The following is a 10,916-nucleotide window of genomic DNA, read 5'->3' on the forward strand; positions in this document are numbered from 1 at the left end:
ACAGGCTGGGCTGCAGTGCACAACCTGAGGCTCCAGATGTAGCCATCTGCTCTTCCTAATGTAGCCATCACGATGTCCTCCTTTCCCCCTCTCAGGGAACACCTCTCCATAAGGGGCTTCATCTGGTGGATCCGCTGCCTTGTGATCAACGTAGTCCTCTTCATCCTTCTCTTCTTCCTCACCACCCCTGCTATCATCATCACCACTATGGACAAGTTCAACGTCACTAAGCCTGTGGAGTACCTCAATGTAAGACTTCTGAACACTGGTTCAAGGGTGGGTAGCATGGGAACCACCCTGAGAAACAACAGGCCCTGCAAGGGAGGGAGTAGGGAAAGAGACTGTCATTTTTCCCCGGGTCCTGTGAGCCTGACCGTGAGGGAGATGCTCGCTCTGGCCAGGGTGCAGTGGAAGCTGCGATGCAGCAAACTCAGCATCAGCAAAGGCAGCTATACCTGTGGCTGATGTGAGAGCTGCCACACTGTGTAATATGCAGTCTCTTCTCTGCCTCATTGCAGAACCCCATCATCACCCAGTTCTTCCCTACCCTGCTGCTGTGGTGTTTCTCTGCTCTGCTTCCCACCATCGTCTATTATTCTGCCTTCTTTGAAGCGCACTGGACCAGGTAAGGAGAGCCACCACCTGACCTTAGTCATACTAACATGCTGCCTGGCCACTAGACACTTCTCACTGATGTAAAGCTCCTGGATCCTTCTGCTTGAATAGAATAGATTTAACCAGGTTGGAAAAGACCTTTGAGATTGAGTCCAACCTATCACCCAACACCATCTAATCAACTAAACCACAGCACCAAGCACCCCATCCAGTCTCTTCCTAAACACCTCCAATGATGGTGACTCCACCACCTCCCTGGACAGCCCATTCCAATGGGCAATCACTCTTTCTGGGAAGAACTTCTTCCTAACATCCAGCCTAAACCTCCCCTGGCACAGCTTGAGACTGTGTCCTCTTGTTCTGGTGCTGGTTGCCTGGGAGAAGAGACCATTCCCCTCCTGGCTACAACCTCCCTTCAGGTAGTTGTAGAGAGCAATAAGGTCTGCCCTGAGCCTCCTCTTCTCCAGGCTAAGCAACCCCAGCTCCCTCAGCCTCTCCTCATAGGGCTGTGCTCCAAACCCCTCACAAGCTTTGCTTCTCTCTACCATTCCGGCACGTTCTTTTGTTGCATGTCTTGGACACCTGTGATCTGTCATGGATAGCTGTTCTGCTGATCCTTAGTTGCTATTTGGCATGGTTGTCTGAGCAGAGTTTGACATAGTTCTGTAAGAAGAAAGCTTGGGAGGAGTTTGGACTGGTCACTGAGCAGTGCTAGCAGTGAGGGAAATCTTGGGTGAGAGGAGCAGACAGGGGTGGTGTGCCTGTATCCATGTGTAAGTCACTGCTTTTTCCAAGAGAAAACCACTCTAAGGTGCTGTGGCTTCTGGCCATAGGGAATGTGTTTGAAGTGGAGAGCACTAGAAATATGCTGCTTGCGAGGCACCTTCCCCAGAGGATGTGCAATGTAAGCTTTGTTTTCTGCTCTGTATTAGAGTCTGGTGGGGAGGATGTCACCCGTTCTGAGGACTGCAGGTTGAGACAGACAATTGCAGAGTCCTCTCTATAGTTACAACCAGTGGGACAGCCTATGGGACCACCTGGGAGTAATTGGGACTCAAGAACAGACCTCATACATGATGAAGGGAAAGGGTTCACGTACTAGTAGTTGACAGGATGGGATTCAGGTTAGACACTGGAAATTTCTTTCTGATGAGGAAGCTATGGGGATGCTGCTCTTGGGGCTGGCAGGGTGACAGTGAAAGATTAACAGCCTCCTCTCTGCCCTCAGGTCTGGAGAGAACAGAACAACTATGCACAAGTGTTACACCTTCCTCATCTTCATGGTCTTGCTGCTGCCATCACTGGGCCTGAGCAGGTAGGGATGGTGGGAAAGGGAAGCAAGTGCAGAGACCTGGAGCATGGGGAGAGGGTTGATATGGAGCCCTGGTTGCTCTCCTACACCATGTACTTCCCCAATGCACAAGTGCTGTGGCCATTATCCCCTTGGTGTTTAATCCTGGTTGTGGGGCCAGGCTATACCAGGCCTGGCTGGCTCTCCAGGAGCATTGATAGCTGCCATGGTGTTACAAATAATGCAGCAAAAAGTGACATGGTTGGATGCATGTGAAAAGTCTACTCAAGGTCTCGTGGTTGTGAAGGAGGCACTTCCCACCTCTCTGTGTTCGGTGCACATTCCAAGTTTTGCACAAAATTAGTGAATTTCCCATTTAAGCCAGAACTGAGTGGGCTGCAGGGTTTGGCTGGTGGGACAGTTGTGTAGGCGGCAGCAGTGCTTGTCTGTTTGGATGTGAACCCTAAATCCTCCTGTAGTGGTTATAGAAATATCCTCTGGCAAACGGCAGTGCATCAGCTACCAGCCATCAGAGTGGGCTCCCAGCACTGGACAGTGATCAAGCAGGGAAACAGTGTATGGAAAGCAAAGCTGTGAGGAGTGGGGCAGGGGATCCTCACTGCTAAGAAGTACCTACGTGGTGTAGAGTGGGGAAATCTCCACCTTCCTAAATTCAACATTTGAGATACAGCCCCTCAGTGGTGAAGTCAGGCAGTTCCTGCTAATAAACAAACCCTCTCACACAGGCAGAAGAATAGGCCTCTCCATCACAGGGGGTGACTACAGCAACATTCACTGCCAGACTAAAAATGCATTGTTGAATGTATAACCTTGTGACCTGGGCAGGTGAATGTTCTCGGAAGGTTTATGGTTCCCTAGATCCTCCTTAACAGGTCAGCTTCCTTCTGAGGACTGGGTGCCCCTGCTGTTTCTTCTGGAGCAGTGTACTTGACCAATACCTCAGGTGTCAGAGGATTGCATGGCTTTATATTTAAAAAGGAAAAAAAGCCAAACCCCAGAATTTAGGGAAATGGCACTTGTTTCTCCTAAATGATTTAAATTTTGGTTGGTTGGTTTTGGTTTGGGTTGGTTTTTGGTTGTTTTAATCTCTTAGAATAGAATTGACCAGGTTGGAAGAGACCTTCAAGATTGAGTCCAACCTATCACCCAACACCATCTAATCAACTAAACCATGGCACCAAGCACCCCATCCAGTCTCTTCCTAAACACCTCCAATGATGGTGACTTCATCACCTCCCTGGGCAGCACATTCCAATGGCCAGTCACTCTTTCTGTGAAGAACTTCTTCCTAACATCCAGCCTAAACCTCCCCTGGCATAGCTTGAGACTGTGTCCTCTTGTTCTGGTGCTGCTTGCCTGGGAGAAAAGACCAGCCCCCGCCTGTCCACAACCTCCCTTCAAGTAGTTGTAGAGAGCAGTAAGGTCTCCCCTGAGCCTCCTCTTCTCCAGGCTAAGCAACCCCAACTCCCTCAGCCTCTCCTCATAGGCCTTGTGCTCCAAACCCCTCCCCAGCTTTGTTGCCCTTCTCTGGACACCTTCCAGCAACTCAACATCTTTCCTCAAGTGAGGGGCCCAGAACTGGACACAGGACTCAAGGTGTGGCCTAACCAGTGCCGAGTACAGGGGCACAATGACTTCCCTGCTCCTGCTGGCCACACTATTCCTGATGCAGGCCAGGATACCATTTGCCTTCTTGGCCACCTGGGCACACTGCTGCTTCATGTTCAGCCTACTATCAACCAGTACCTCCAGGTCCCTTTCTGCCTGGCCGCTCTCCAGCCACTCTGACCCCAGCCTATAGCAGTGCATGGGGTTGTTGTGGCCAATGTGTAGAACCTGGCACTTGGATGTGTTAAATCTCATGCCCTTGGACTCTGCCCATCTGTCCAGTCTGTCAAGGTCTCTCTGCAGAGCTCTTCTACCCTCTAACATATCAACACCTGCCCCCAGCTTGGTGTCATCTGCAAATTTACTGATGATGGACTCAATGCCCTCATCCAGTCATCGATGGAGGCTACTTTCTCACTCACCAGTTTCCTTTATAGAGTCATCATTCACCTGTTCCTGCATGGGCATTGTGCCCAAACAGTGAGGAGAGGAAAACACTTTACTGACAGCAAAGGGAGAAGAACACACAGGGGAGTGGGAAGCTAGCTATATATCCCTTTTTTGGTTCTGCTCCGTTTTTCACAGTGTCTGGTTTACATAATTACTGGTGACACATCCCAAGAGGGAACAAAACAGCCTGTAGTCAGAGCCGTGGGTCATTCTTGAGCGGCTTCCAGATGTTTTCATGTGCATGTCTGTCTGTTGCTGCTTCTGACCAATTCTCTGTTCTTCTCAACCCCATTTTCCACAGCTTGGATGTGTTTTTCCGCTGGTTGTTTGACAAAAAATTCCTTGCCGAAGCCGCTGTGCGATTTGAGTAAGTGGGATGGGGCAGAAGGCTCTTTGCAAGGGGGGGAGGTTCTCATTGGTGTCCGCAGTACCGGGAGCTCCCAGCTGCCACCCTGCAAGGGAGGAGCACCTCCTGCAGCCTTCTCTCACTGCACCTCCCCAGATGTGTGTTCCTGCCGGACAACGGGGCCTTCTTCGTCAACTACGTCATCGCCTCTGCCTTCATCGGGAACGCCATGGACCTGCTGCGCATCCCCGGCCTGCTGATGTACATGATACGCCTCTGCCTGGCTCGCTCTGCCGCCGAGCGCAGGAACGTCAAACGGGTACCTGGACAGCCTGAGCGGGGAGCTTCTGGCCTCCACCTGCAATTGGAGCTGCCATGGGACCTTAACGGGGCTGGTCCGATGCTGTGCGTGCGGCTGGGTGTGTTGCACACCCCTGCTTGGCTCCCAGGGTCACGCTGACAGAGGTTTGTTCTCTCTTGCAGCACCAGGCCTATGAGTTCCAGTTTGGGGCTGCTTATGCCTGGATGATGTGTGTCTTCACTGTGGTCATGACATACAGCATCACCTGCCCTATCATCGTCCCTTTTGGTAGGTGATACCTCTCCTCCTCCCTGGGTTAGCGGCTGGGGAGAGTTCGAGGAGGGAGCCAAGAAGGGTAGTGTGGGGGAGATACTTCCTGTCAGTCAGAGGCCCTGGGCAAGAGACTGATCCCCTGTTCTGTTAGCATCACTCCCTTTCTCCTAGGGCTCATGTACATGCTGCTTAAGCACCTGGTGGACCGGTACAACTTGTATTATGCTTATCTGCCTGCCAAGCTGGACAAGAAGATCCATTCAGGGGCTGTAAACCAGGTGGTGGCAGCCCCCATCCTCTGCCTTTTCTGGCTTCTCTTCTTCTCCACTATGCGTGCAGGTGAGCACAGGGCTGAGATGCCAACTCCTGGCCTCCTACAGAGCTGCTTTCCTGGCCGAGCTGTGGTCCTGGCAGTTCCCACCCACAGCGCATGGTCGGGGCTCCTTGGACATCTCCACTTTGTTTTTCTTTTATCCCAGGGTTCCTGGCCCCCACTTCCATGTTCACCTTTGTGGTCCTTGTCATCACCATTGTGATCTGTCTGTGTCACGTCTGCTTCGGGCACTTCAAATACCTCAGCGCTCATAACTACAAGGTGAGGCAAAGTGCTGGGTAGGGGCACGGGACCCTTCTCTTTGGGAGCACAACTCAGTCACAGAAGAGCAGGGCCTCTGAGGGGCTCCCAACCTGCTCCTCAGCAGAGCCTCTTAACCCTGCCTTCACAGAGGGGACACTCCCTCTGTGTACTGCCCCTGTGGTGGAAGAATAAACATGTTGCCATATGAAGTCTCTCAATTTCTCCTTTTCTTCCAGATTGACCACACAGAGGTGGACACTGTAGAAAATAGGCAGAATGGGAGAGCTGCCACCAGTCTGCCGGCTCCAAAATCAGCTGTGAGTCCCTGTCTCCACCTTCATGCCCTGGCACACTCCTTACCTGGGATTGGAAGGGGGAGGTAACTCCCTGAGGGAGAATCTGGGGACTCCCAGTGAGGGTGGGATGCAGGTGTCGGGTGCTGTTGTCACTGGAGCTGGACAATGTAAGTGTAATCACCTAATCACTGCAGCCCTTTCCCAGTGCTCCTCAGGCACTGTGCATTTACTCCCTGCCTCTTTCAGCAGGAGCAGTGAGTCCAGCCAGGTTGGTCTCCCTTCTCCTTCTGCATCTTTGCACGCCTACCCATCAGCAAAGGCTCTCATCCACCAGGCTGACCCTAGTGGCAGTGTAAAAGGGGCCTCTGTGGGCATTGCCTTGATGGCCAGGGAAGTGCTTTGGGCACTCTCTCTTCCTCTGCCTAACTCTCTGAGATCTCAGAGACCCTTTTTTTTAAACTTCTTGGCTCATTCCAGCAGCTTCCTTCCACCCTTAGATTTTTCTGGTCATGGTATGTGCAGAGCTGTTTGGGGGGGTTACATGCAGAGACAGGGTAAAGCAGAGCCTCCCACTTCCTCAGGAGAGTGAGTCTGGGGTGTGGGCATATAATCCAGGCTCTTTCCTATTTTCTGTGTAACTAAGGGCAGTAGTATCTCTCCAATAGGTGATTCCCCATAGGAGACAGGCTCAGCTTCAGAGGGACACATCTAGCTGGCAAAAACAGGAGCACAGTCTTCTAGTCCACACAGACTCTAAAGTGCTGAGGAGCCCCATACTTTCCCAGCCCTGGCCTCATGGCTGTGCTGCCTGTCCCAGGGTGCTGGGGTTTGACACATCCACTGTTGCAGGGGCAAGCTAGCCTTGCTTTTAACCCCCTTTCCTGGTACATCCCAGAGAGTCTGGACCTTTCCTGGCCCTTCCCGGGCTCGATGTCTTGCATGGCACTTTGCATGTTGTGCTTTGCTGCCCCGAGCAGCCCCCCAGACTGACATGTGTTTCTACTCTCTCCAACCCCCTTGCCTGCCCCTGGCAGAAGTACATCGCCCAAGTGCTGCAGGACTCCTCACCGGAGGGCGAAGCGACAGAGTCAGAGGAGCAGGGGTCGCAGGACGAGGAGCTCATCAACACAGATGGCATGAACGACACGGATTTCCAGTCATGTGAAGATAGCCTGATAGAGAATGAGATCCACCAGTAGGGACCTCAGAGGGTGGGAGGGGAAGGAGGCCCAGGAGCAGGGCAGGCTGTGTGCATGGAGACCTAGGGAGAGGCACCTGAGGGTGCTAGCTTCTTGCCCCACCCACCCTCCAGGGCCACTGTCCTCAGTGAGGGCAGAGGTCCTGCCCCAAGCTCTCCATTTTCCTGTCCCTCCACCCCTGCACCAGCCCAGCAGCTCGGCAGGCATGCTCTTTACTAGCTACCTTCATTACTGCATCCCTGGACCCCAAAATGCTGGGGGCTGGGGAAGAGGGGGACTGTGATCCCCATGGTGCTGCTCTGGACCTGCAAGGAGGAGGAAAGCTGGGTGCTTTGGTGGGGTGGGCCACAAGGGGAACCTTTGGTGACTTCTCTGTCCCTTGTCCTAGTGAAAAATACTAATAATTTATTAGATTTACAGGAAGGTAATAAAGGAAAAGCTTTAGTCAGTGTATTGGGAGCCCTGCCTAGGGAGGGAGGTGGCTTTTGTTGCACCTTCTCACCATGCATGCTCTTTATCAGCCCCTTGTGGCATCCACTTGCTGTGGCATGCCAGGAGCTGGGTTAAGCATGGGGGCTGGTGGCAGAGGCTTCCCACTCCTACAGGGTAGGTGACAGCCTAGCTTTGTGGTCAGGGGTAGCATCACCCTGGAGAAGGGGTGCAAGGGTGGTGTGAACTGGGCAGCTCCTTGCAGGGTGAGGGACGTTGAGAGCACTTCTTGAGGGCAAAAGGAGGCGCAGGCAGCCTCTTCCCCAGGTCCTATCCCCTCCTCCCCCAGGGGCACAGGCAGGGGATTGCAGCATCATTTTAAGTGGCTTTTTTGTTGTGGGTTTTTTTTTTGTGCACATTTCTCTTCCTTTTCAAACAAATCAACCTGACCCTTGTGGTGGTACCATGACCTCCTTTGCTGCCCTATGTGTGCACGGCAGGCTCAGGCATGGGGGCTGTGCTGGGGGTCACTTGGGTGCTAGAAGAAAGGGTCCTGGACCGCAGGCCCTCAGCACCCTGAGGGGCTGGTGCTGCCTGATTGCCACAGGGGGCCTCATGGGCTGCCTTCCCTGAGCTGCTGCAGGATCTTCCCCCATCTGAGGCAGAGAGAGGGAGTCCTGTTGGAGGGGGTTCCCCAGGACTTACTCTAAGCAAGCCCACCACCTTCAGGAGCACAAAAACCTCATGGGGCTATGCTGGTTTTCTTCACCTGCCCTGACTGGGTGTAGGCTGAAAGAGGGGGGCTGCTTCTCCTCTGCCTTTGCCTTCTCCCTGGTGAATACTGTTCTGGAGACAGGCAGGGGACCAGACAGATAGGAGAGGTGGACCGGAGCCTCTAGTATCTACAAGGAGGCCTGACCCTGTTTAAAGACTCTTTGTGAGGACATTTCTAGTCAGGATCAGTTGCCTTCAATTGCTTCCCCCCTCTCCTTGTGTAAAATGTAAAGGACAATAATAAATCTCCCTGCTACTGAACTATATTTATTTCCCTCAAGCCCCTGCCACCATCCCGTTTGGTGCTCGTTGCAGACACTACCACCCTCCCTTTGCCTGTGGGTGCTGCGCCGGCTCACTGGGGCCGTGCCCCCCAGGGCCTGATGGGTCCAGGTGGAAGGGAACAGCCTTTACCTTTTCAATCACCCGTGCTGGCCCTGGAGCTCCAAGCACTTTAATAGACCTGAACGAGTGAGGCGTCAGCCCTACCCAGCCGTGCTCTGGGCAGGGCAGTCCCATCCCATGGCTTTTCTCTCCCTTGTCCCCCATTAGAGAAGGGGAGCCAGATACACAGAGCAGGCGGGGGGCTGCTCTGGGGAGGACGTAGATGACATTCTTGTACACCTCTCTATAGGAATCCTAGGTCTAGAGGGGGATGGAGGGGAAGAGATGTAGGTCTTGGATGCATGGGGAGGGCAGGTCACCCTGGCTCCCAGGGCTCCACTGGGGCTGGAGCACATGTGGGTGCAGAGGAGCATAGTGAGGATCACCTGTCCCCTCCAGAGATGAGCTACATATGAAATGAGCATGTGAGCTCCCAGTTTACTCCCAGGCTGGGGCAGGGAGGATGTTGATCCTGCTTCCCTTGTCTTGCACACACCTACCACCCTTGTCCCCAGTCCAGCAGGTGAGCTGGGATGCTTCAGTCTCTGTAGGTACAGTTGTGGCCTGGACTGCCTCAGCAGCTGCTGGGACTCTGCCTGCAGAGAGCTGTGTGTTCTGAGTGGCACTGTCTGTGTAGAGATGTGTATAATACCCTGTATATATTTGTGTACAAAAGAAAAAGAGAAGGAAAAAAAAAGGAAAAAAAGGAGCTATTGTTCTTGCAGCCTTTTCTTTGTGGAGTGGGTTGGGGTCTGGAAGCTGGGAGAAGACGACTCTGGCAGGAGCATGCATAATGCACAAAGAGCAGGGGGTTGTGTACTTCTGTGCGAGCACAAGCCCTGCCCTGCCACCAGGAACCCAGTCACGGTTCATGACCCTCCCAGCCCAAGGGGGCTCTCCCACTGGCTTGCAGAAAGGCTTTTCTGCTGAAAGGAGGTGGGTGGGGAGTTGCAAGGATGGAGATTGGGGTGGGCAAAGATGCTTTGGGAATGGTGTGGGAGGGAAGTTTTGGGTTTAGCCTTGGTGGCAGATGTCAGCCTCCAATCCCAATACCAATTCCTGCGGCTACTCCTGCCATCTCCATCCAGGAACCTGGCTCCTAGCCTGATCTGGGTGGACAATTGAAGCTTTTGGGAAAGGGTGAGATCCTTGGAACACAGCTTGTCCTGGAGTGTTATTCTATTATGCAATGCCACTTGTAGCTCATTCATCCCCTAATTATCCCCTGAGTTCCCCCTGGGAATCATCCCCCAGGCTGGAGCTGGGATGGTTCCCAGGCAGCTGCTGCATGCTCATTAAATTGTGCATGGTGGCCATTGCTTAGAGGATGGCATGACAGTGAGGGAAGGCATGGGGCAGGCCTTTGAGAGGTGGATGAGTGACCCCAGGCTCCCTGCTCCATTCCTACCTTGCTGTGTCTGGACTCTGGCTTTAAGTGCCAGCAGGGGATAAAAAAAGGTCTCCTCTCCCTGGCAGCCTACAGCCAATGAACCAGAAAGAGGCAATGCCTGGGCACAGACAGAGAACCAAAGGCCAAGAGAAGAATGGTGTTTGTTGCCAAGCCCCTGCAGACATGGCTGCAAAGGGGAGCTTGGGGAAAAGCAACAAGAAGACTGTGCAGGTTTGATGGAAACTGCTCTAAAACCCAAGGGGCAGGACATGGAACAGCCTATGTAACAGGATTGCATAGGAGCCATCTCCTACCCTGAGACGGTCAGCTGTGACAGCAGCTTTAAGGGTCACAGAGGGATAATGAAGTAAGAGATTAACAGAATAAAGTCATAGGAAGGACAAGTACTGTCCTGGGTGGATCTGAGCAGCCAGGGCAGTCAGTGGTGGCCAAGGCCAGAGAAAAAGCTGGCAGTGGATCACACACTGCTCTTGTGATGGGATTCCAGTTCAGCTGAATCATTCTTGGGGCAGCTGCAGGTAGCATTGTGGTGGTCACAAAACAGCAAGCTCCCCTGATACCCCGGTGAGTGCTGCTTCACCTTCATTTGCACAAATGCAGTTGTGAAGGTGGCAGCAGCTGCCTTCCATTGGCACAGGTGCAGGCACCCAAGTGGTGCCTGAACCACAATGTCCTGTTTAAGAAGCAGACTGTCATGGCTGCTTGAATACAAAGAAAGGGGAGCAGAGAAGCAGTCTGAAACACTTCTCTGGCTATGCAGCTTCTTCACAGTATCACAGTATCGCTAAGGTTGGAAGAGACCTCGAGGATCATCGAGTCCAACCTGTCACCACAGACCTCATAACTAGACCATGGCACCAAGTGCCACATCCAATCTCCTCTTGAACACCTCCAGGGATGGTGACTCCACCACCTCCCTGGGCAGCCCATTCCAATGACTA

The 10,916-nt window shown here is 53.0% G+C and overlaps 1 protein-coding gene across 2 annotated transcripts in view; it reads left to right on the plus strand.

The window, feature by feature from the left end:
- The window catches only part of TMEM63B (transmembrane protein 63B), a 55,877-nt gene extending 47,436 nt beyond the window's left edge, over positions 1–8,441 (plus strand). For both annotated transcript variants that reach the window (XM_068157126.1, XM_068157135.1), the window contains 10 exons: positions 96–249; positions 519–625; positions 1,844–1,930; positions 4,287–4,352; positions 4,488–4,650; positions 4,815–4,920; positions 5,077–5,244; positions 5,385–5,500; positions 5,719–5,799; positions 6,813–8,441. In XM_068157126.1, coding sequence (XP_068013227.1) covers positions 96–249; positions 519–625; positions 1,844–1,930; positions 4,287–4,352; positions 4,488–4,650; positions 4,815–4,920; positions 5,077–5,244; positions 5,385–5,500; positions 5,719–5,799; positions 6,813–6,977 — 1,213 coding nt within the window. In that variant the 3' untranslated portion in view covers positions 6,978–8,441. The remainder of the gene's footprint in view (positions 1–95; positions 250–518; positions 626–1,843; positions 1,931–4,286; positions 4,353–4,487; positions 4,651–4,814; positions 4,921–5,076; positions 5,245–5,384; positions 5,501–5,718; positions 5,800–6,812) is intronic.
- The last annotated feature ends 2,475 nt before the right edge of the window (positions 8,442–10,916 follow it).

The sequence above is a fragment of the Melanerpes formicivorus genome, unplaced genomic scaffold, assembly GCF_026170545.1.
Source record: "Melanerpes formicivorus ecotype bairdi unplaced genomic scaffold, bMelFor1.0.p_v2 SCAF_2, whole genome shotgun sequence".
NCBI classification, from domain to species: Eukaryota; Metazoa; Chordata; class Aves; order Piciformes; family Picidae; genus Melanerpes; species Melanerpes formicivorus.